The sequence below is a fragment of the Labrus bergylta genome, chromosome 1 (genome assembly GCF_963930695.1).
Source record: "Labrus bergylta chromosome 1, fLabBer1.1, whole genome shotgun sequence".
NCBI lineage: Eukaryota > Metazoa > Chordata > Actinopteri > Labriformes > Labridae > Labrus > Labrus bergylta.
In genome coordinates, this window is record NC_089195.1 from 5,823,526 (window position 1) to 5,849,962 (window position 26,437).

General features: G+C 39.7%; 2 protein-coding genes across 5 annotated transcripts in view; one reads left to right on the top strand and one right to left on the bottom strand.

Annotated features, from left to right (window-relative positions):
• Nucleotides 1-595: 595 nt before the first annotated feature.
• LOC110001293 (fibrinogen-like protein 1) lies at nt 596-4,909 on the top strand. The gene is made up of 3 exons (XM_065950172.1): nt 596-1,757; nt 2,052-3,486; nt 3,584-4,909. Exons 2-3 carry the CDS (start codon nt 3,368-3,370, stop codon nt 3,828-3,830), a joined length of 366 nt encoding a protein of 121 aa, XP_065806244.1. The 5' UTR covers nt 596-1,757; nt 2,052-3,367; the 3' UTR covers nt 3,831-4,909.
• A 277-nt stretch (nt 4,910-5,186) lies between these two features.
• LOC110001298 (microtubule-associated tumor suppressor 1 homolog) overlaps nt 5,187-26,437 on the bottom strand; it is an 81,185-nt gene continuing 59,934 nt past the window's right edge. For all 4 annotated transcript variants that reach the window (XM_065950047.1, XM_065950081.1, XM_065950110.1 and 1 more), the window contains 11 exons: nt 25,370-25,485; nt 24,424-24,774; nt 16,944-17,010; nt 10,418-10,541; nt 10,192-10,282; nt 9,565-9,670; nt 8,927-9,000; nt 8,266-8,364; nt 7,375-7,491; nt 7,096-7,193; nt 5,187-6,635 (listed from right to left, as the gene is read on the bottom strand). In XM_065950047.1, the coding sequence (XP_065806119.1) occupies nt 6,419-6,635; nt 7,096-7,193; nt 7,375-7,491; nt 8,266-8,364; nt 8,927-9,000; nt 9,565-9,670; nt 10,192-10,282; nt 10,418-10,541; nt 16,944-17,010; nt 24,424-24,774; nt 25,370-25,485 (1,460 nt within the window). In that variant the 3' untranslated portion in view covers nt 5,187-6,418. The remainder of the gene's footprint in view (nt 6,636-7,095; nt 7,194-7,374; nt 7,492-8,265; nt 8,365-8,926; nt 9,001-9,564; nt 9,671-10,191; nt 10,283-10,417; nt 10,542-16,943; nt 17,011-24,423; nt 24,775-25,369; nt 25,486-26,437) is intronic.

Consider the following 26,437-nt stretch of genomic DNA (forward strand, 5'->3'; position numbering starts at 1 on the left):
AAGAAAAAACAGAAAGCAGAGTATGCATTCTGTCATGTTTAGACTCCAGAGTCAAAGCCAACCAGGACTCTTTTATCTAAACATGAAAAAGTTTTGTAGCTTTAGTTTCATCTTGACCCTTTATTCTGTTCCTACTACTTTTGGTTTGAGAGTGTTTCAAAACTAGAAAGAATTTAACACATTTAAGCAGAACATGTGTTTTAACAAATGAAATCCTATTTTAAAATATACCCAGGAAAATAAATTGAATATTGGCTGATAAAGAAATAGTTGTGGCCTCTCAACATCAAACATACTGAAGGGTGGATAGATCTGATTCTAAATGTAATCCTCTGTGTTACTGTTCTTGTATTTACTTTTTCCTTTCTTTCCAGGCCCCAGTGCCATGTGAAGAGAAAGTGGTCCGACTGGAAGCCGAGATCCAGGGACTGAGGGAGGTCATCAACGACCAGCATCACTACATCCAGGAGCTCCAACAGAGCCAGGCCCAGCAGCTGGAGCACATACCCAACTCTCACCTGGGCCCTGACAACCTCTACAGAGGTAGAGTCCAACTGACCATAAAACAGTACATTACACCCAAACAGCAGTTTGCTCAAGACAACAAGCTTGGTCTTAATGACTAATGGATACAAAGGTTTGGAATTGTTCCAGTAGATAACTTGTGTTAAAACAAGGCAAACAAATCAACACCAATAAGGCACAATAACAAAAAAAAACTTCCAATCGTCGCAGCAGAAGACAAGCAACTCCCTTGTTCAGAGGGGTAAAATGACTGTTTTTGTTTTATGGAATATGGTGGCTTTAAAGACATACAGTAGATGGAAAGAATCATTTGTGGTTTCAAAAAAAGGTATTTTGCTTATTAATCTCTCTGTTATTTTTGTCAAAACAGACAAAAACAATCTGAGCCAGTCAGTGGCCAAAACAAAACGTATTGGTGGAGGTATTATTTTGTTGAATAATAGCCCTCATTGATTAAATTGCAGCAATTATTGACTTTTTTTTTGCAGCCTTCTAGCTGAAGCAACTCACAAGCTTTTTTCTACCTCTACTCATTTAGACCCTAAAATATGTCAAATTTAGAACCACATTGAAAAAGGTCAGTGTAGAACATAGAGGAGTCCTGCCCAAATTAGTCGTGGATATGAGTCAAATTGGCTTATTTTCTACTCTCACCTATTTCTTGGAAACACATGGTGACATTGGACCAGACTCCTTTTAAATCATCCTATCAGTGGTCAGTATTTTATTGGTAAGTCAGCAATTCAAGCTGCCTGTAGATGCTTCAATGCTATAGGTAAAAAAAATAGACTCAGACTCTCACAGAAATATTAAGCTTGTGTTTCTGTGTGTTAAACTAGCTGATTTATTTACCTATGTATCTCTGTGCCGTTGTGTTCAGACTGCTCCGAGGTGTTCGCAGATGGTAATGTGGCTAGCGGGCTGTATGTGATACGTCCAGACGGCTCTTCCACCGCTCTGAGCGTCTACTGTGACATGAACAATGGAGGAGGGTGGACAGTCTTCCAGAGGAGGAGAGATGGCAAGGAGAGCTTTGACAGGTGCGTACATGTCAGTTCAACACACATTAAAATGCATACTGACCTGATGTGTGCGATGTCTAATCAGCACATCCCCCTCTGTGTTTGTGTGCAGGGCGTGGGTGGAGTACAAGAATGGCTTTGGTGATTTATTTTCTCCTAATGGAGAATTCTGGCTGGGCAATGAAGCTCTGCACTATCTCACCTCACAAGGTGTGTGTGAGAGAGAGAGAGAGAGTGTGTCTGTGTGTGTGTTTCTCATTCTCATACATTAAAGGTTGGTTGTGTGTGTGTGTGTGTGTGTGTGTGTGTGTGTGTGTGTGTGTGTGTGTGTGTGTGTGTGTGTGTGTGTGTGTGTGTGTGTGTGTGTGTGTGTGTGTGTGTGTGTGTGTGTGTGTGTGTGTGTGTGTGTGTGTGTGTGTGTGTGTGTGTGTGTGTGTGTGTGTGTGTGGTGTGTGTGTGTGTGTGTGTGTGTGTGTGTGTGGTGTGTAACTCTGTACCTTTTAGGAGACTATGACCTGCTTATCAACATGGAAGACTTTGAGGGGAATCAGCGCTTTGCAGAATACAAAAACTTCAAAGTTGGCGAGGAAAAGGTAAATATGAGACGATGAAAAGAAAATAGAAAAAAATCTTAAAATGAAAAGAGTCATTAAGACTGTACCGTCTTGTTAAGGTCAGGGTTACCAGATCTCATTGTTTTAAGCCACTTGAGGCTTGTTTGTTTGTTTGTTTGTTTGTTTTTTTTTAAATGTATTTACTTATTTGACCTTCTTCCTTATTTCTTCTTTTTTTCACTACACCTGTAGTATGAAGGAGAATTAATAGCTGACTCACAGTATGATACATACTCAGTATTTGATATGTTCTGTGACTGCTTCATGCACAAACAGTTGATGTGAGCTTCTCTCACATAAATATAAACTCAGTGCTGTTTATATAAAACTACTTTGTTCAAGCTTTTACCTCAATGTTTGTATTGAATTTATGATTAACCGGTGAAAGATTCATCCGTTGGATAAATTTTTCATTTGGCATTTCTGTCTGGGTTGACTTTTTTTAAGGAATTACTGCAAAAAAACAGACTCCTTGTGCTTGATTTATGATATCGATTATTTACATTTGAAGAAACTTCTCATGCCTAATGAATTTTATACATTGTTGTAAAGGTGAATTCTGTCTGTCTATATTCTATTGCTATCTTTTTCTATCCTTTAATAACAGCTCATCATCCTCTCGTCACTTTCTTCCCTGATATCTTTAACCTTGCCCTCTTTTCATTTCCCAAAACAGCCAGGTTCTTATTTAGACTATGTATGTTCTTTGTGTTTATGACCTTTGCTTCGATAAGAGCTAGGACGTCTGGCTCCAGGTTCCTTCAGGTGCTCTCCATGTCTTCTTCTTCTGTTCAGACCTCTGCCTCACCCTGCCCTTTTCTTTTCTCTTCCTCTTGTCTTCATCATCCCTCCATCTTTCCTATTCTCATGTTGCAGTGGCGCTGCTCTATTGGGAACCAAACCTCAGCAGGCGTGAAACTGTGAAACGTGTTTTGTTTATTATAATTCCACTTTTAATGAGGTCTACTATTAAGCAGTTGAAAGCTTGTTCATGGTGGAATGACACTGTGAGAAGAAGAAACACATACAAGTTGAAACAAACCGAAACTCTTTTGTAAATTGACAGATTTTAAATGGTTTTACTCCCTTGCTGATTTAAAGGACCAGTACCAGTTACATCTGGGGGAGTACACTGGGACTGCTGGGAATGCCCTGGCTGACACCAATGGCCCCCCTACTGCTGAGCAAAAATGGACCGGTCCAGGCATGGGGTCAAACGGGGTCAAATTCAGCACCTATGACCACCTGAATGATGCTGCTGGTGATGTTGAGAATGAGGATGTCAGATGTATCAGACACAGCAGGTCGGGCTGGTGGTTCAGCAGGTAATGGACTAATACAGGAGAATTTAATATATGTTTAATATATGTGTTTCATAAATAGAGTACATGTAGCTAAGATTCTTCTCTTTCCTGCCCACAGGTGTGATTCGGGCAACCTGAATGGTCATTACTACAATGGACCATACAAAGCGATGGCCGATGACGGGGTGGTGTGGTACACCTGGCACGGATGGTGGTACTCCATCAAATCTGTCGTCATGATGGTACGAGCTGCTGACCTCGAACATCCGCCGCCAGTCATCCCCTCATTACCCGGGGAACTTGACCCCGGCAAAGCAGGAGGCAACAAGGTTGATGATCTTGTAAATTTCCCCGTTTTGGGATAAATAAAGGATTATCTTATCTTCCTCAAGGCTAGTAGGCTAACAACAAGCGGGGAGGCAACAAGTATCTCCTACTGGAAAGCTCTTTTTTCCTTTTGTTTACAGTTTTTACTTAAATGGTTATTCAGTTTTTGTTTCTTGCCCCGGCTCCATTTTCACTGTTAGACCCTATATTTTGGGGTCCTAATAACTAAAAGGGGACAGAAGTTTTGGAATTGCTCTAGTAGATGGATTTCTTTTGTCTCCAGCTTCAAAGCCTGTTGTAATAGCTTCAATGTAATCTTTTAAAATATGCCTGATTAAAGGCAGAATATGTGATTTTTCACACTAAACTGTAGCAGAAATCAAATATATCCTCTAAAGATAACTGTGAGTCATGACTGTCTACAATGAGTGTGGCTCCTCCCCTCGTGTATAAAAGTTGTTTAATTGAGGGACTAGAGAAAAGAAGAATAACATACTGTACTCACTGCTTAACTGTGTTTCTAGATCACGCTCATTTCAGGTAAATTTACATGCAGTGTGAAGATACGAGCATAATAAAGATCGCTAGCATTAGCATGCTAACACAACAATGCAGCGCGAGTTGTTTTGGTTTCATGCTGGTGCTCAAGGGCGACATCTGCTGGATCAAAAAATTGCATATAAAGTCATTAAGGGACTACTACTATACGTTACTGTCTTTCTATACTCAGACAGGCTCAGATGTTTGTTAAAACTCTCTGAAAAGATGACAGAAAGAATCCCGAAATGTTCCTGTAAGAGCCATTAGATTGATCTCATTAAAGCCAACAGGCTCCACTGACAGACTGATTTGAGCAGGACACTGAGGTCCCTGATCCACCTCTATCTGAAATGGTTTGTTTGTGCTGGATCAGAACTAACACTATCACTGTAGTCACACACTAGTACAATTACAAATAAAAACGTAAAACTTCAGCAACAGAAGACAAGAAACTCCAGCTTTTAATTGTAAAAGATAAAACATCTGTTTTGTCTAAGATGTTTGGTAACAGTGAGGAGAGCAAATTAACCGCTGTGTCTAGATAAAAAGTATCAGAAGTTCTTTCTCTGTTGTTAACTCTTCTGTAATGCTCTTAAAAACTTTGAGTAACTATCTGAGCCTGTCAGGGTAATGAAAGGAAATTATAACAGAATGTATGTCTTACAGCTGCCGACCTTAAAGTCACCTATAAGTCGATATGTAAAAAAGAAGGAGGAGCCAGTTTATGAATAAATATTGACCTGGCACAAACAAAACATTCTAACCCAACTCTTTCCTGTAATTCTTCTGTTGGACTTTTTGAAAAAGTCTGTACCATTGCATTTCACTGAAGTAATAAAACAATGTTTCATTAATCATATTTCATACTGTATTTATTCTGTGTCCAAAGTAAAGCAGAACATGGTACACTGAGGCAATACGGGTACATCTGAGGTTTCCAGGATGAACACCAGACACACAGAGTTTTATTTGTTGGGATTAGTCAAACCAGAGTGTTGGTTTAAGGGAGATTTCTCTGTGGAAACGATCACTGATGATTGAATAAGTGACCCAAAGCAAAGACGGATAAATAAATGATCAGTCATTGGTTCAACTTTGTCTTATTTCTCTTTGGGCACAAGGCGTTTTCAGAGGATGTGTGGGGTTGTATGTCTTTACTAAAAAGAGATGAAGGGATATAAGAGCCGAGGAGGGGGATGAACACTTAAATAAACTGCATATTTGGCTCTGAGAAGATGTGTGTGTGTGTGTGTGTGTGTGTGTGTGAGTCTGCACTGGCCTGCTCAGATTTAACATCCAAGGGTGATTACATTCCACAAAGTAGATTAAGGTAGAGGTTGTGAGGAGCTCACAGAAGGAACAGACATCCATTGGATCAAAGGTTCATGTCAGTAATTCAGGAAAGTTCCTTGGATCAACAAACTGAATATTTGTTCTCGTTTCTTCCAACAGGAGCACATCAAGTCCTTATGCTTCATCCAGAGATACAAAGCAGATCCATGATTGAGCCTCGCTCTTTGGGGAGAAATAACGTCCTCTTTAAAAGAAGGAAAAAGGCAAAAAAAATAATAATCCATGCTACTCCACCAAAAGTACCTCTTCTTTTTTGCCTTATGATTCACCAAACCCAAACAACTCAGAGTCTGTTTCCACAAACGCCTCAAATCCAAGGTTTGTTCTCACCCTGCGCCTTCAAAAAAGGCTATAATGAGAGATCAGGATGAGCTGAGCTTTAACTTTACAACATAACAACCAAAATAAAACGTTTAAGGATAGTCACAACGAGAGTGAGGCGATATGTACAGACCCTGAGATGTGCCTGTTGTTTAGGTTTTCTTCAGAAAAAGAAGAAAAGTTTGTAGGAGAACAGGCTCTTGATAGAGCGCAAGGCTAGTCCCACGCTCACACTTAAGTGCATCGGTGCCACTGCAATGTCATTTCACTTTCAAAATAAGAGTCTTTAATATAATTTCTTTTCTTAATTACAAGTTCAACACCAACATCCAACGACACCGCTGAGACGGAAGTCTTCGTGTCAAGAGGTCAATGAGCAGAGGGATGGGATGCTGTTCATCGTTTGTCGGGGTTATCTCGGCGATACGGGTGCAGCTGTGGGGAAGGAGGCAGAGTTCCGGGGTGAGCCGAAGGGTGAGGTGGGTGACAGACGGCGGCTGGGACTGGCGAGCAGGTCTCCGTTGTGCAGTTTCCACAGTAGCTCCTCGTTCTCCATGGACAGACGCTTGTTGACCTTGGACTCCTTCTGCAGCGTCTGCTGGAGTTTGGCCTGCTCTGTGGACAGTTGCCTGCAGGGGGAGACAGAGAGCTGTTACAGAGGGCTGCAGGGAGACGCACTGAGGGGGGTCAGAATCACAGTGCAATGTTTGGACAGTGAGAACTGACTGTGGAAGTCAGCCCATGAATGAATTCACTCTTCTGCTTATTGTGATGTCATCTTGAAGTATTTTGAAATGCCTAATCCCTAAAATCTGAAAGGTTATGCGGTATAAATCAATAAAAATCTACCAGTGTTGGAATTGTGTCATAAATCAAAAAATACATATATATTATTTTGAATTTAAAAAAATCATATTGGTTCATGAAATTCTACCCTAACCCATTTTTACATTGATTTTGTATTTATTCACTTTTGGTTTGAACACATCTTAACAGGTCTGATCTAAATATGAACCCAAGACTGATGGAGTCTCAGGAAAGCTGACAGATAATTCACAGGTACACACAAGCTGCAGCAGGAGTACGTACCTGGAGAGAGCTGCGTGTTTGTCCATCCTGGCCCTGTAGTCCTCGTTCTCCTGTTGGACCTTATTCAAACACTCCTCTAGCTTCACGTTAGTCTCCACCTGAGACATACAGCGCACGCAAAAAGCCAAGCATCAGTATATTACATATATTATTATTATTATTATTATTAATATTATTTTTACCCATAAAATGTGACTCATAACCACATTAAAGACCACAGCAGGTCAATAGTTCTCTTAGATGATGAAAATGATTTAATAGACCGATCTTGCTTCTTACCAGTTTGTTCATCTCCATCAGCTTCTTGTCCTTCTGGTGCAGTTGGGTGTTCTTGATCTCCAGCACCACCTTGAGACTCTCCAGCTCCTGCTCCAGGTACACCGTGTGGGAGTCCTTCTGCACAAACACACGCACACAAAACCAGGTTACACCAGGAAGCAGTATTTGCGGTTGTCGAGGTGACTTCAGGGTGAACTCTGGGTTTTCAGTACCACAGAGGTGTTTCCCTTCTGAACGTGTGGATACATCAGAGCATTGCCCAGCTCACATTTTGTCTTTTCATTAAAAACAAGCGGGCTACAAAGTTTATTTGCTGAATAATTAATCATTTTCTTTGAATGGAAGATCCTGGTGCGCGCCAAAAGCTACTAACAAAGCATGCTGGGAAAGCAAGACTAGATTTTTTGGTTAGGTTATTTTATATTTATTATTATCACAATGATTTATTTTCTATTTCACCTTGCAATTCTAAGAATGTAACTGCTTTGCATTTTAATGTCATGGTAACGTGTTGACCCCAGGAAAAGTAGTTGCTACCTTGGTTGCTGTTAAATGTGATCCAAAAATAACAATAATAAACGAAGAACACCACCTTCCTCTCCCCTTTACCTCACTAATGGCTGCTTGTTTGTAATATATTTTATGGCATTAATGGTAGGAAAGATGCAATTCTGGTTGTTTATCTTGATGTATTGTGAGAATGTCTATCAAAAACTGCTCACATGACCTCACATGACCCCTAATGTCAGGACTTTTTTTGATTGACAGTTTTCAGTCTCTTGTTTGGGCTGTTAATCAACAAAACAACCACTTTTTTGTTTTTGTGTTTTTGAGTTTGAGTCTGGAGTCACAGTGAGAGAAAAGTAGTACGAGAGCAGCAACGAGATGTACCAGATTCTTGTCGCTGAGTATGTGTCTCCTCCTCTCCTCTTCTGCTTTCAGCTTCTCGTTCAGAGCATCCTTTTCTGCCGACAGCTCCGATACTTTCTCCTGTTAGGATGACAAAGAAGAACAGAGAAGTTATTGTTTTTGGTTTTGTGTTGTTTTTTTCTCACAAATCTCACAAAACTGTAGCAAGTTCTTGATAGCCTACTTGATAAAAAAAGACTTCCTGCAGAAATCTGAAAATAACTGTTATTGTTCTGCTGCCGTTAAGATTCAGAGAATTTGGCAGGCATGTTTCCAAGATAGTCGGTACCACTCAAGAAGGCTATTCTGTCTGACTGCACTCAGCCCGACATGCAGAGTCCAGTACTGATTCTGATTATTCAACAACTGCATTTTTTTCTAACAAAACCGGAAAGGTTGGTTTTTATTTGGGCACAAGCACAACCTTTAACAAGCTGCAGTGTGTGTCACTCTTTAAAAACTCTGCTTACTGAGGCTTTTTTACTTAACGGTTAAATTGATGGTAAACAACAGTCCATTTCTAGGTCTTGATATTTGTTTTACTGAACTGTGAGGCCAACACAAAGTGAGTTTCAGTTTGTTCCAAAGAGACATTACAGCTGATTTATTTGAGCGCTCATTTGAATAAATAAAAGTCTCTCACAGTGAGCGACGCTTCAGTCTCCTTCACCGCTTTCTGAAGATTCTCCAGATCTGTGTGATGAATCCTTTTCAGCTCTGCGAAATAACAACACACACAAAAGCACAGGTTATCACCGACAGCAACAAAACAATGACTCGATCAGGGTAACTCATATTGTTCCTCTAGAAGTAACCTGTGATCCCAAAATGTTTCACAAATACTTGACTGTTGCATTACAAACAACAGCAACATAGTTAACTGAATAAATCAATAATGAAGACTTTATCAAGATAAAAAAATGAAACAATATAAATATTGAAAATACAATTGTGATTACTGGGGGAATATTTTGATCATAGCTAAACCAGTCAGATTAAAAAAAACATAATAATATAGGAATGAAGAAGACTGATTAAACAGACAATAATAATGATGATGAAATATAAAATAAGGACAGAAATAACATGCAAAAAAAACACAATCCAAACTCCATTATGTTACTGATGTTAAACAATGAAAACTTACTAAATGATAATACTGACTTAAAATAACAAATGGCTTTTTTTTTTCTACAACTCTCTCTTTAAATTGTCACTTGAGTCCATGTGTTCATACTGTCATGCTGAGCTGTGACTGTTGTGTATTTGTTGTACACACACCTCCTATAGATGTTTCATACTCCAGTTTTACGGACTCCATGTTCTTGCTGTGACTCACTTCCTGGTTCTTCCTCTCCGTTTCTTGTCGGCTCCTCAGCTCGTCCACCTACATGAAGAATAAAAACCACGGTCACTCCAGCTGTGGGAGTTTTCATGTGTTCTGTATTTTCCAGCGTTTTAGTAAGGGCTGAAAATATTTCCAAAGCACTCCTCTAAAATTAGAATATTTTACGTCAGACATAGATTTGATATAAAAGTATGAATGTAGAAGCAGCCTCACATTTGTTCAAACACACACTGACAGCATTTAAAACTGATCCTACCGTAGCAAGAAAGCTATGAAAAAATGCCTGCAGCCATGTTAGCTGTACAGCAGCACATATCTATCAACTATAGCCAATTTTTTATATTGTTTCTGTCACCTGTTGCATCATTTTCTCATAATAAAACTTGATTTTATGGCTGATGCGCAGGATGAGGAACGGTTTTAACGAGACTAACGGGCTCATACTTGTTCGTGTGTACACACAACAGAAGTGACTGTAACACACAAGAGTGTGTGTGTGTGTGTGTGTGTGTGTGTGTGTGTGTGTGTGTGTGTGTGTGTGTGTGTGTGTGTGTTCTGACCTGCTGCTCCATCAGCAGGCGGCACTTGTCGGCCTCCTCCTGGTACGTCTGGTGGACTTTGTCCCACTCTGTTTGGTAAAAACTCCTCAATCTGACACAGAAGAAGAGAAAATGAGACTCTTACAAGCAGACAAAAACATAACCTATGCAGACTTGACAAACAACATTCATGTAAATATTTTGTATTTATAGTTTAAAGTGTCTAAGGTATGAGTGAATGGCACACCTGTCCTCCAGCTGCACCAGCTCCCCCTTGTGCTGCTCCTCCAGCCTCTTCAGGGCCTCCTCCAGGCTGGCACGCACCTCCTCTTTCTCCTTCTGCAGATGCTTGCACCACTGAGCTGACGCCACTGAAAGGAGAGAAGAAGAAAGAGAGGGAAAGTTCGTTTGAAGTTTTTAAATGAAATACCCCTAAGACCTGGACTCTGGACTAAAATCACTGTTAGAAAATATGAAATCATGGCTCAGCCTGCAGAGTTATGAAGGATGACTTTCTGTTTCTGTGTTACACATGCTTTGAATATGCTTCAAAAAGATGACCTCATAACTCCAACAATTCCATAGCTAATAGCCGAGCTTTGATTTTAAACAGTGTTTTAATTTACAATCGATTGTGTTCTATTCTTTTATTAAAGATTATAAAACAATCTTTGTGTTTTTATTCTTTACTTTATCTGTCATGTTGTTTGTTGTAACCACCAGCTGATACTTCCTGGATAAACACAGACAAGGTGAGAGGGAGAGGAGAAAAGTTGAAGCACTGTTTGATACAAAGCAACCACACATGATGAGTTGTCAACATGACCTGTTTCTCAGGGTCAAGCGTAAAAACATTTTTTTAATACTGAATCGTCTTCCTATGTGTACAGCAGATCTCCAGGGTGCCTACAGGCATTACTCAAACACGGCTTCTTTTCACTGAGACTGCACAGGGGTGTAGCAGTAGTACATTTATTTGACACAAAGATGGCACATTAACCATCGATTACCAGATCACGTGATTCAAACCGTTATCAGCTGTGATGTGTTGCACTATTTTACTCTTCACCCGCGTCAATGAGATCCCTCCCTCAAAGAGTTTTAGGAGATATTAATAAAAAAATGATGCAGATTTCTGAATCAATGATGTCGGGTACTTTAAGACTGTAGTGTGATTTAACTGTTACCATTATCTTGCACGCACTATTCAAAGGTGTTACTTAACCAGTGAACAGTGTAGGACCAGGAAACACAAAATGCAAGTCAGGTTCAGAAATGTGAATCTTTTCAATCTTTTCTTTCTTTCTTTTTCCGTAAAAATTTGATTTGAAATGTGTTACAATGATTCAATGACATGAGCCATGTAGCCACCTCGTCTAATTGGTTCAATGTTTTCTGAGACTGTTAATTGTCAAGAATATGATGATAAAGTTAATATTCAGAGGTTATGAGTCAAAGTATTTTGTGAGTGTGTAAGCCAGGGAGTCTAATTTAAAAACTGCTATAGTCATGATTTTGACCTCAATATAGAACCTGGGTTAAAAGATCTGCAATTGTATTTATTAGTTTGTTCATTCCTGTAAAAAGCAGGAATGAACAAACAAAACTCTGCATTTCATTTGATTTTAAAGTCACAAAACAAAACATCCCCACATACAGTAAGTGTATCAGTGTTGTTTTATACCCTTGTGTTTGAAATGCAGGTTGGGATTGTTGCAAAGAAAAAAAAAAATGAAGACAAAATAGGTCAGAAGGTTGGACATCAGCTGTTTTACACATAAAACTAAATATATTGTAGGGCACAAGTGGAGCCATGTTGAAACTTCTATTTTGAGCGTCTATTGTTTCAGTGTCTTTTTAAAACACACAACATCACAAACATACCATCATATGTCAGTGCTGATACGCCTGGTGCAGTCAGAGTCTGAACTGGTAATGAACAACAGACTGTGTGTGTGTGTGTGTGTGTGTGTGTGTGTGTGTGTGTGTGTGTGTGTGTGTGTGTGTGTGTGTGTGTGTGTGTGTGAGAGAGAGAGAGAGAGAGAGAGACAGTCTCATTCCAGTTATGCTGCTCCTACTCCAGACCCGACCCTGGAAACATCTGCAAGTCAGCTCACAAGTATGCAGAAGACTCATTCCTTTCATGACTTATTCAAATCCTCACAAGCACACGCTCGCTCCCCTCCGTCACTCCCTCTGTCATCACACGCTACTTTGATTAAGGTCCATTTACAATTTGAAATATCTCGGGATGATATCCAGGTGACTAAGAGAACACCTGAAATAACAAAAGACATCTCGCTGCTTTTGGGAAAAGTCTCACCACATCAAAAATACACACACACATCGACTCTGTCTGTGATATAAATGTGTGGTAACAGCTGGCTGTAGCTGGGGCACGTGTTGTTTCCCCCTGAATGGAGCTCTACAGAGCGAGGGTAAGCGCCGCCTGTCGCAGTGGTGACGGAGACAAAAAGCCAACGACAGCTGAGAGACAGTAAGACCTAAACTTGTTCTCTGTCACTGACCGGACGACACACACACTGAAACAGCAGGTGCATGGCAGGTGTTAGTGCAAAATAATGACATCATTCCAGGGGTTCCCCCCCCCGCCACTCTGCCTTCTACTCAGTATAAACATGTTCTACCCAATCTATAGTCAGCGGGGTTTGAGGTGGCTTTCTTTTTTTATCCTTCAGACACTGGGAATGTTCTGCTTTACTTTCGTTTGTCATGCTGTGTGCATAAAAAGGTTTTAAACGGATCTATAAGGCAAAATGCAGCCAGGATTAGAACTCAAATGCTGTATACTTCAGACTTAAAATATGAAGTGTGAAACCCAGGAAACCTCCTACCCTGGACCACAAATTGTGTTTGTATCGCATGGGGAGAACATTCAATTTGTGTTAAACACGGGGCACACACAGGGAACTTACAGTGGCATTTGTTTTTAGTTTTATTAGTCACGGTACGATCAAGATTACATAAAGTAAGCCACAGAAGAAGAATGCCGCAATTGACCAGAAAGTACACAACCGCTATGTTAGGTTTGAGACAAGCACACTTTGTACACTGTGCATTTTAACAGAACTTGGATTAGCACAGTGTAAAAGACAGCAGTGTACTAATGGGAGGTCCCAATTCAAGATACAGCAAGATTTACTGTCAGTGCAACCACGATAACTAAAAGCACCTGACAGTTTAGCCTTAAAGGAATCTGTGTAATTGTACATTGTTTCTCCTGTCACTGATAGAAAACAGTAAAAACATTCACTCAGCACATAGTGACAGGTTCAGGTTTAAAGCGCCTCAGGAGCAAATATGTCCTTTATTTGCAAACATCCATCATGTCAGAAGAGACTTTAAGCTGCTCATCTGTTTGAGAGTAAATCTCTCTCACGCCGAACTTCTTAAGAAATCTATTCATTCCTTCTGACGGTAGAAGACTAAACTCCAAATGTTCATTTCAGAGGACGTATGTGGTGGTAGAGGAAACTCTCTAAAGGAATCCCAAAAATGCCACAATGGCAAAAAACATGTTAACTTTTTCAATTTCTCTTATTGATGTAAAAATGTAAATAATTTGATTGTTAAAGTTTATTGACCTTTTAGCAGTTTGTCAAGATTTCAGGGATATGAAGCATCAGAAAATAATCCCAGAAAGGACTTCATAAGAAGATAAAATAAAACGGAGGCCTTGGCATTTCTATCAGAGTAACTCTGTGCTGCAAATCTTCACAAGAAAACTATTAAACAGCCAGACACAGTCAAAGTCCCACAAACAGGCTGATCCTGTTCAGTTTGACTAGAAGACGGTGAAGACAGTGTGTGTGTGTGTGTGTGTGTGTGTGTGTGTGTGTGTTGTGACAGCAGGGGTCTATACATCGCTGACATTCCTCGACTCTGTGTGTAAAGAGACGAGCCAAAGGTCAAACGCAGTAAAAGAAAAGATTATAGTCACTGCTGCTCAGAGTGACGGATGGAGGGAAAGTGGAGGGGGGAGGTGGGGGGGAGAGAGAGAGAGAGAGAGAGAGAGAGAGAGCAAGTGATGGTGAACAGCATGTGCTTTTCCACAGCAAGTATTTGTGTGTGTGCAGGTAGTTTGAGTGTGTGTACATGGAGGCCAGATATAACATGGCATCCAGAGCAAATGTGCGGTGATCCTCTCACTTCTGAAGGAATCACAGTTGTGTGGTTATTTTTAATTTGTATTATTTTAGTTTTATTTTGAAATAAAACAAACTGGTTATAAATCACACACATAGACATACAAATATAAAGGACAAACTTAAGAAATATAAGTGCCCAGTGTGTTTGTGTGTATGTGTGTGTGTGTGTGTGTGTGTGTGTGTGTGTGTGTGTGTGTGTGTGTGTGTGTGTGTGTGTGTGTGTGTGTGTGTGTGTGTGTGTGTGTGTGTGTGTGTGTTCAGGTCAAAAAGGGTCCTGTGACAACATGCCCATAAAATGTTTGTAGATAACAATGATAACTTTGGCACTTTACCTCAATATCTACAAAACTAGCAGCCAATCACACGGCAGTAAAACCGTGCTAACATCCAGTCAGTCTGAAGTTTAAAGGTTGGAAACCAGTAGATATTAAAACATTTCCAGCTGGAGGCTTTCTTACTCAGCAAAACTCATCACTTTTAGTAGTTTGAAAAGGTAAATGTATCCCTAGACTGAAAGAAAGCAGCTAATGTAAACAGCAGCTCGGCTAGGGCCCCTAAATCCTTACTCCAGAGTGTTGTAGGAGAAAAAAATGTGTTTTTACACAAAACTTATTTGAATGTGGTTTTTATCCGTTTTCATTAATGTTCGTTTTGATGAGAAGAACCCTCTGTGAATACATCGTCTCCTGAGCTGTTGTCACACATGCATGCACTCCTGAACATTTCTAGATAATGTGCAGGACGGCCTGTCCCCAATATCTTAATGACACGCTTAATGTACCTCACATCCTGAAGTTTCCTTGTCATATGGGAGAGTCTCAGGGGGGACATCAAGACATGATGTAATAAAGACACCGTGAAAATCCAAGATGGCAGACTGAGCGACAGAGTCTGACACAAAGGACAGAATTTCGCCTTTATATATCACTGCTACAAGTAACTGGACATGTTCACAGTATCAATGAATGAGTGGAAAAGAAGGAGAATTAACCAGATTATTAACACCATTATTATTAACATTAATCCCCCCCCTGCTCTTATTTTCTATATATTATCTGCTGTGTGAACACATGCAGATCACACTGAACATTTTGGGAAATTTTCCAAAAATCCTAGTTAGACACACATATGCAAAAAAGAGTCATTGTAAAAGATTGTGAACTGAATTGTATCTGAAAGTGAATGATCCTGAAAACATCCACTGCTTTAAGATCAACTTACAAGACATAATTCTGAAATATCTCATGTATGTCTGAGGTGTCACCTCCGTCTCTCCTGTCTGTATTGTTTTGTAACTATTAAGCTTGAACACGTGTTTTGTCTCAGTTATAGTAACATGGCCGACTGCCAAACACAGCAGAGCACACCTCAAACACACACACATACCTCAAACACACACACCCAGAACACACACTCAAAAATGACACATGGAAACTGTTCCGTAATTGTTTTCTGAGAAGTCACAGGTAGTGCCAGGTGACAACATGCATTATTATAGTTTACTGCTCACTGGTCTGCTGTACTGGCTGTAAACACTTTCCTCTGAAGTGGTTTTACCGGAGATGAAGGGCTGCCGCTTTTCAGTGCTACTGTTGATACTCACACTGCTAGACTTGTTTCTCTTAAAGAGTTATCAAGTGTGTTTGGTTTTTAGAGTATTTGAAAACATTCTATTATTACTTTTTGATTGGGTTTCCATCGCTGTCTTTAAAAGGCACCAGATTCCATTGATGAAAGTACTAATTTTACAAGCAGAATTCTTGAGTTCCCGGAGTACTGCTGCTCAGATCGCTTTGTCTTTTTAATGTAATGGTGCATTGATCCAAAGTCACAAACTAACACTAACTAACTAAGCATTCAAGAAAGCTATTAGCAACTCCTCACTGTGTTGTCAATGGAGTCTGGTAAGTGAGAAGAGAGTGACATAATGGCTTTTTAACCAGACATTCAAAATAACATTAGGAGCCTGCCTGTGGCAAATACAGCAGCTTTTAATGATCAGACTTTAATTACGCACACATTAAAGCCAATTCAACAGCTGCAGGGTGAGGCACGTTACTAAAGCATTTCATTTGATTTTATTGAAGTTCTTGCTATTTTTTTGCCTTATTTCTTTTGTTAACTGTTTTGCACCAAAACACAAAGATAAAAAAAGACAAAAATACAAATTCCTTGTAAACACAAAGTCAAATTCCTTGTATGTGCAAAAAAACAGATTTAACTCCAAATGCAAATCAGAGACAGCAACAAAGTCAATCAAACACAGACTTCTGATCACACTAATGTCTCAGAACTGTAAATCTAACAACTTACTGATGCACTTGTATAATCTAGTGATCCTCTTGGCAGGATAAAAACACCAGTGTAATGTGCAGCGAGGAGCAGCTGCAGCTCAGTACGACAACAGAAATAACACTAGGTTTTGAATGGCAGTTGACCCGGCCATATGATAAGCTTTGTATGTGTGTATGTGCATCATGCAAATACACTAGAGAGAGAGAGAGAGAGAGAGGGAAACACAGAGAGAGAGAGGGCAAGCACATGTATGAATTAGCATTTGGTGGTTTATGGGTGTGTGTGGATGTTGATGTGTAAAAATCGTACCCAGCTCATCTCGGAGGTTTGCCAGCTCCAGTGACAGCTCCTTCTTCTGCTTCATGGACTCTTCACGCTGCAAAGAACAGAAGAAGAAAATTAACACCGAGGCTGTGTCCAAAAATGATTTAGTGTTCAGAACACACTGTGAGGGATTATGGTGTGTTAGGTGAAACACAAAACTACGACCATTTAGGTAAAATATAGATTTTTGTTCAAGCATCAAATAGTGAACATATAAGTAGAGCACTATTGTAAAGTGACGACTTATAGGCATTTTCATTTCATATAGAATTGATACTCAGTGCACTAGAAATGATCAAAATGTCTTATGAAACAAAAACTGATGTAAATAAAGAGGTTTCTGGTCTCACTCTGCCGTAGATTGTCAGTGACCCATCCCATGTTCTACATGCTGAGTACGAGCTGCTGCCTGGCTAATAATGCAGGACAGGCACCTGATGAAGATTTCTCTTTGTGCTTTTTGAACTGGTATTTCTAGAACCTGATGGTAACTATATCTTTTTTGACATTATTTATTAATATTCAGTGTTATATGTTTAATGTTAATGCTGTTGAATAGTGTCTTTTTATGGCTGCAGAATGGGTGAAGAAGCCAAGACAAGTTTCTCACTTTGTGGGACAGTAAAGTTAATGTTGATCTAAAAGGGGGTTGGTTTGTCCTGTTGTGGGTTGAAAAGAAATGGTTTGAGGTGCTGATTGAGCTCAGCTGGTAGAGCAGGCGTCCTTATATACAGAGGCTACAGTCGTTTGTTACGCTGGTCACCAAAAAAGATCATCATAAATTCATCTTTAAGTTTTTTTTCAAAACCAATGCTATATAGCCAATCAAATACTTCTGTAAAACAAAACAAGACAATGAGTTTGTTTGGCTTCCAAGACAGAAATGGAAAAGCTGTTTATACTCTCAAGAAGCAACTAAAGAAAAATGTGTTAACTCTGCAGGATCCCACATTGAATGTTGTTAGTGACTTACCAGTTATTAAGAGCTATATAAAAAGTGTAGGGCGACAGTTTAAAAATACTAGAATAATCCTTTGACTACAGGGAACTTTTGTACATTTCTTGTGAGCACATACATACTGTAGATAATATATTTACTAAAGTTTATAGACACGGGCTGGCCGAGTTCTATCTCGTCTTGAAACATTGAACAAAAACAACATTCATCTAAACCTGCTCTTAGGGACACAACCTAATTAGTTTTCAGAGCTTTATGCAAAAAAATAAAACAAATATCTGGAAAATAATATTAACAATAGAAATATTCCCACCACAACAAGTGACCATGATAACGTGAAGCTAATGTCTATCCCATGTTTCTACATTCATACTCAGATTAAAGGTAATAAGAGAAGCTCTTTAAACATTTTATTTCCTTCATTTTTTTACCACACATACACAAACTATCAGACCTTTACACCTGAAAACGACACGGACCTGATGAGGAGAAGTTAACACCGTGTACAGCGAATACAACAACATTTACTCAAATAGCAAAAACACACTTTCACACATCACATAGCAGCAGCTTTACAATGGAAATACACAACATCAACACACACACTACCACACACCCAGAGCCATAAAGTCCATCTGTTGTCTGAGGGGTCAGTTAAGTGAAAAAGCAGAGACGGAGGCAACAAAGAGAGCAAAAGGTTTAAAAAAAAAAAACAGCTTGTAATATTGGCCGCCTGTTTTCCAAAAGGGAGATGTTAATCTGCAGATATATGACGGATGAGTCAAAGAAATAACTCAGCATGAGGAATGTTATGTCATAACTTCAGTGGCATCCAAGGTCCGTCAATAAGAAGGCCAATTGGGCTGAAAACCAGCAGCTAATGTGATCAACGTGTCAATCAGGGTTTTTAAAATACACTTGGCAAAAATCCTGTAAAGTGACCTTAAGGTAAACTCCCTCCCTTTAATCCCCGGACGTCTGCTAAGAGAGATTATCACAGCTTTCACTTGAAAACAACAGAAAGAGAAGAGAAACAAAAGAGAAGATGACACAAACACACACCTTGCGTTTCTTCTTGCGGTGCTGAGGGAGGGCTTTCCTCGGCTTTGCGTGCGCTTTGCTGGCCGAGGAGCCCATGTCTCAGTGAACACAAACGCACACAGAACCACAAAAAAACACTGAGCTCCTCTCTCCTGTCAGTAAATCCTTCCTCGCTCGATTACCAAAGAACGACACAAGCTCCACAGAACACACACACACGCTCCCACACTCTCTCTTTCTGCCCTCCTACTAGACGGGACACTCTCTCTCTTTCTCTCTCTCTCTCTCTCTCTCTCTCTCTCTCTGCTCTCTCTCTGCTCGCTCGCTCTCTCTCTCTCTCTCTCTCTCTCTGCTCTCTCTGCCCCTCCTCCCACTCTCTACCTGTTCACCACAGAGCTCCCTGTCCTCCTCCTTCCCTCTGTGTCTCCTCCTCCTCCTCCTCCTCCTCCTCCTCCTCCTGCCTGAGTACTGAGCATTAGAAGAATGCGAGTTATTTCTGCGCCTCCTTCCTCTCTTCATATCTTTATTCCTATCTCAGTCGTTACCACAAACAAAACGAGCCCATCTGTATTTAACTCGTGGCTCTGTTCGTCCTCACTTTAAACTGCTATCTGACTTTTTGTCGCCTTTGATTCCATTCTGTCTAAAGTTTATGTAACTTCACATGTAACACCTTCCACTTATCCGTTGAACCAGTTCAGTTCACCTGAGGACGTTATTTGTTAGACATGTAAAAATGTAAAGCACTAAAGAGAAGAGTCAACACACACATGTTTCACAGAGCGCCCACTAGAGTCTTCAAATAGCATTTTTGGAAAACACCTTTACATACATTTTATTATTATTTACGTTTAATGAATACAACTGAGAGTAAAGTCAAGTGTGTACAGTATTCAATCATGAACAAATGAATCCACGGGGACTTTTAGGTGAATCATTATCACTATCATGTCCTTATCATATCGTTATTATTACATCATTATTTTAGCATCTTAACCCATTGTTCTCGTACTTCTCATGTATTCTTATCATGTGATGGTCATATCAGTATCATATCATTATTGTCTAGGTATCTTAACAATATCGTATTGCTAATTTATTGTTATCATGTAGTTATCATGATGTTTTCACAACATTCATCATACGGTTCTCTGAGCCCATTGTTGAATCATTAACGTATTGTTATTCTATTTTTATCACATCAGTAACGTCTCTTATCATTATCATGTTGTTTTTGTTGTTGTTAGTTATCTTGGTATGTTGAATTGTTATTCTGATCGTATTGTTATTATAAAGGTATTGTATTATATAGTTATCATACAACGATCTGATTGTAATCTATTACTTTGCTATGGTCATCATATTGTTATCATATGATTGTATCTTCAGTGTACAGAGTCATTGAGTAATATCATTATTATCATGATGTGGTCATAAGGGTATCATCAGTGTATTATTATCACATCATCATCATTTCATGTTCCACAGTGTTCTGGCTGAGTTTTTGTCTATAATTACTTTTGTTGTCTGTCTGCTGGAGATGTTTCTTCCTTCCTGATAATTGTTTTGACACAAAGACTTAAGTAATAACTGAAACCAAGTAATCCTCTGACATTTGCAGTGAAAACTATAAATATTACAGGTGGAAGAATACTGATGGGGAAATGTTTTCATGTTCATCTTACAACACTGCATGCTAGCACCACATTGTTCTTGGATGTTTATTGTCCTCTTGTTTTTTCTGTAGATTAATGGTTTTTATTATCGGATCAACGAGTTGTCTGGCATAGTTGTGAATACCTGACGGACGATACTCAAACTAGTTTGTTTGTTTATTTGGATCCCCATTAGATCCAGCACAGCGAGAAGCTATTCTTCCATCATGTGATATGTGGTCAACTCTGCCGTCTGCTGATTGAAAAGTAAAATAAAACCCAGCTCAAAGAGACTGTGTTATTTTTGACTTGACTTTCAGTATGTCTGGGTTGTTTTTTTGTTGTGGTTGTTGTTGTTGTATAAATCCTCCATTATTCTAATCTAGGCTGGTAGGTTCATTTATAGAAACCTGCTGCTATCACTGATGCCATTCACATGACCCAATCACAGACAAAGAAGTCAAAGTGAAAAGAACAAACAAGCACTAGTTTTAAGAATGGAATTTAAGGATGAAATTACCCACCCATATTAAAACCTCCACCCTTCCTAAAAAAAGAGCCCCCTCCCCAGCCTCAGGGGGAAAGCAGACTGTCAATGGAGGGAGCAGTTTATTTTCACCCGTCACCTTTAGCAGCACAGATAAGATAACTTTGGTATTCCTGCTTCAGATAAAAACATGCACACATTATCTCAGAGGCACAAGTCAAAGAGCTGCAGGGCTCAAACTGCAGCTGCTGCATTCCTCCACACCCCCCCCCCCCTTTACAGCAAAGCATGCCTTCAGTCTAATCAATAACCAGGCAGGCTGCGGCTCTGTGAACATCTGCACACTCTCTCAGGTGGTGCTAAATAACTACTTATAAAAAGGCGTTTATGGTCACACACACACACACACACACACACACACACACACACACACACACACACACACACACACACACACACACACACACACACACACACACACACACACACACACACACACACACACACACACACACACACACACACACACACACACACACACACACACACACACACACACACACACACACACACACAAAGATAAGGAGCCACTTTCACTCAGAATGACACACAGCTAGCTACACGGCTAACAGCATAAGCTAACAATAAATAAAACATATTCAATCTTGTGCAAATTTTCCAACTGACAGGACATCAGGTTCTTTTTATGATTTTAAAGATTTTACTTCATATGTTTAACATTGTAACAGTTTGCCTCTGATTCTTTTCCTTCAGGAAGTCGATCTTATTCCTGCAGAAATATAACTGTAAAGAAAATGCTGTTTGAAGTATCAATTTAGAGACGTTCTGTACAAAATACAAAACTTTTAAGAGAAAAATAAACTTAAAGTGAAAATTAAAAAAGGATGAAGACGGGCTCCGGTGGCCTAGTGGTTAGTTTGCATGCCCTGGGTTCGATTTCCTAACATAAATAATGAAGTTTATGACCTTTAGTTGTGTTATTAACTGGACAGAATCTGTTGGAGCAAGTTATGTTGACGATTCATATCAACTTTGAGTTATTAAAAAGAAAAGTCACAAAACAGGGATAAAAAATAAAAATGAATTAATGAGCTATCACAAAGTAAGGCAAGAGAGAAACCAAACAGTTCAGACAAAAAGAAGAGATGAAAAATAAAAAGAAGAAAAGAGTGATGATGGATTTATATTCACAGATTGGTTCACACAGAGGATTAGAGTCTCAGAGGGTTTACCTATTTGTTAAAGTGTTCCCTGCTTAATGAAAGCTATTGTGGCTCCACTAGCGTGTCTGTGTTTGATATTTTATTTACCTTGGCATTATGACTCCGAAAATAGAAAATCACTCATCCCACTAATCAGAGAGCAAATATTCATTTAGCAGCCTTCGATGTCCGGGACTCTTTCATTGACACATCCTGGTGCCTGAATGGACCAATCAGCAGCTGCCCTCAGCCTGGGATAAACCAGCCCACTCCAGTATAAACTGACTTCAGTCCTAAGATAACTAAATACAGTGTCTGTCATTACTTGAATCTACAATGCCTAAGTCAAGATTGTATTATTATTTATTTCATTAAGTTAACCAAAAGGACATTCACACATTTAAAATGTCTTTATGTTTTATTTATTTTCAGTGTCATCACACCAAACTTCTCTGGGAGCCTATTTGATGCACTTTTTCAGATTTTTTCCATAAATGCTGACTCACAATCAAACATGAAAACATTTCCAGCCGACCACTTTTTTAGTATCTTTAGACACAGTTGTCGTTATATTCATACATTAATGAAGTTCACGAGTTAATTTTCAAATTAGTATAATGAATCATAATGAAATAAAGGATTTTAGTAGGTTACTGAGCTAAGCTAGGGGCAGCTAAGCTGTGTGAGTGCAGAGTTGATGTATTATATCATACCACTGCTGTTATTGTCGTGCACAGAGATAATTTCACACTCTTAGCGACATGTGTTCTGAAATTCTATGACAATTTTTCAGGAGTGCATGTGTGAAGACAGCATTTGTTTCTGGAATTTGGAAACTGAAGGGAATATGTCCAAATGTGGGGAATAAAGTTAAACTTTCAGTTCAAGTGTCGGACATACAAAGAAAAACATCAGAGAATTTTTGAACACTTTGATGTTATTTGTTATTGTTGTTTTTAGCCTGGCATAAATATACGACCAAAACATCAGAATTAAATCTTGACAGACAATGTAAAAATATTTGATACTCAAATTTCCACTTTATTTATTCAAAACTGAACTACTCTCATACTTAAAAATGTTCATCTTTACCATGAAAAACAAGATTAGAGAGCTGGTGAGTCTGACTGAAACCTGTCACACCTGAGAAAGCATTTTGAGAGATGTGTCATAAGCATATACATAAGGCGGTCTCTAACCTCCCCATCTGTACTTTTAACAGTCACTCACAATCAGAAAAACCTACTGCAGTCTCAAACAAACACACAATAATCTGAAATAATGAGCAGCTCCTCACTCACTCACTCACTCACTCACTCTCAGGATGTTTCCACGTCATCATGACACATTGTTGTTGTGGTTGTTGTCAATAGCAACTCTTGTTCACTCAGACATGTCTGCCTCTAAACATCCGCCCAAAAACAGCCATTATCAGCCCTCTCCTCCTCTGCAAACTATCTCATCACGCTCCTTAAAAAGCAACACCTCCATATCAACACCAACAACAGAGCGACGCTTTAATTATAGGCTTGGTTTTGTCCTGCCAAAGGGGGAGGATGGTGTGCTGATAACTGATTGTTTCCCCTTGTTTGGCCCTTTGAAGCTGCACTAGAGCTTTTACATGTTCAAACACATCCAACTCATATGCCTTTAGAGTGGAGAGTAAAGGATCCTTTAGCACTAAGTAATATTAATAATCGACCATATAGATAAAAGGGTTTGATTATCCAGAGAGAGAAACACTTAAAGGAAGTACAAGGTACAGGCTGGATTCAAAATATTCTATAATAAAAAGTTACTCAAATAAATGTCCAGATCTACTTCTGCCCTGACTCCTGACTCACTACAGAGAGAAAAAAGAAATAAACTCTAAAATTACCAGCAGGAATTCTTGATATGAAATAATATAAAACCTGAACTTATAGCAGATCATTATAGTAAGTAATGTGAACCACTAATTATTATTATTATCATATAAAGTTATAATAACATACAATACAACATAAAAAAAAAAAAACTTAAAAAAAATATTTTTCATCCATTTGGAGAGGGGGTGTTTTCTGATTGGTTAACTTTAGTATAAACACTGTAGGTGGTGTACCTCAGTGAAGAGATGTTGGATGACTGTAGCCAGAGCCTCCACCTTCTTGTTCCCCTGGATGAGCAGCTTCCTCAGTTGGTTGATGGCCTGGTTCTTCTTCTCTGCCTGCTCTTTGCTCTGGTTTGGTTTAGTCTGCACCGCCCCATCCCCCGCAACAACAGCTCCGGCTGAGACCGGCCTTGATGAAGTCTGCAGTCGGGATCCAGTTCTGGGGCTGGACCGTGACCCTGTTCTGGCTTTGAACCCCAGACCAGAGGCTCCGGTGGTTCCTGAACCGGTGGTAGTGGTGGTGGTGGTATCAGCGGCAGGTACTGGTGTCACTGGTGTGTTAGCTTTCACCACTTCTGGTACCTACAAATAAAGAAAACATCACATCATATATCACATATACAGGGACACCAATTGAAAGGACTCATTTTTTGGGGGGACACAGTTGGATATCAGGGACAGAGAAAGAGAGAGAGAGCGGGAAATGACGCCCAGAAATGAACAATGGGTCAGACTGGAACCCAGGCCAAACCATTGGAGGACAACAACCTCCATACTTGGGACACAACCTACCCGCTAGGCCATCTGATGCCCTGAGGAGGACATTTTTTATTGTAGTATAACAATACTATACTGCTCAGCATGTCTACAGGAGAATTCCAGGATTTTAGTGTCCTATCTTATGCCGCGAATCCTTACACATTTTAGAAATCTAAACTAGAAGAGAGATATATTGTTATACTAATAAATGGGAGTGAAAACCAGTGGTGCAGGATTAACAAGGATGGAGACAAATCATTTAAAGCAAATTGAATTTTGTGTCAAAGCTTCCTGTCAAAGGACACTCTGTCTCTATGTCTCATCTATCAGATCTTACTCAGTAATGTCTCCTTGTGAAATGTCTCACACACAACAGAGCTGAATCTGCATTTCACAATTTGAAGAAGAAGAAACCTACCTCTGGTGGAGTTTGCTGATGGTTCTGGTTGTTTCCTCCTGCAGGCTCTGCTCCCTGTGAGCCGCTGCTGGTGTTTATGGGTCTTGCAGGAGCCTCCCGAGGTTTGTTTTTGTCCACTGCAAGAGAACGGCGACATCTGAGTGTGTGGGTGGCAGGTCTAACATTCAACATGGTATCACGTACACACAAACACACACACAGAACACTCAGTCAGCCCATCAACAAAGAGGACGAAACACACCACAGCAGGGTCTAAACATAAAACTACAACCACTCACTCGACCTCTTCATACACAAACAAACAAAAAGATGTGTGAAAATAACTTTAAAAAAACAGGATAAATCATATAAACACCACAACAACAAGAAAAACACAAACAGCCTGCACACAACTCGTACATTCGCTCATCGGGTAAACGAGAACACGCCCTGCTGACTGTAGGAGACTGATGCATCATGGGATTGTGTGGTGATGATAGCCAGTCTCTGTGTATGTGTGTGTGTGCATGTGTGTGTGTGTGTGTGTGGATCCTGAATGTGCATTAAGGAGTGCATTACCAGACACAAAGCAATTAGAGAGCTCTCCTGTCCTCTCTGTACAACATCTTACACTCTCTCTCTCAGCCTCTATCTATCTCTCTCTCTCTCTCTCTAGTGTTTTCCTTCCACCCGTCCAGCTTTTCATTTGCTGGCTGTCATCATTCAGCATCACTCGCTGACTGGAAGATACGGTGTTCAAATCTTGAGGAATAAAACCTTAAAAGGGAAATTCAAATACTTGGAGAGTTAAAGAGTAAAAGGTACAAAAAGTCTTGAGTGCACTGGTAGACTGGTTCAGCCTGCAGCTTTGAAACAGGCTGTAATGGCTGCAACATCATTTATGTTAGGGAATAAGGGCCTGATCAAATTACATCCACAAAAAACAGTGTTGTTACTGCAGGTTCAGGCTCACATTCTCTCTTCAAACTCTCTGACATTATTACAGAAAGGATCCCTGCAGAGCTAGACCTTTTTGTTGAGTAGTTACATCAATCTCTTCAAACCCACCAGACCTAATTGACATTGACA

Bases quoted from the DNA above. Each gene is read 5' to 3' on its own strand.
- LOC110001293 (XM_065950172.1), top strand. From the start codon at position 3,368: ATGGGGTCAAACGGGGTCAAATTCAGCACCTATGACCACCTGAATGAT. The intron at 3,487-3,583 runs GTAATGGACTAA...TCCTGCCCACAG, and splicing joins TCGGGCTGGTGGTTCAGCAG to GTGTGATTCGGGCAACCTGA.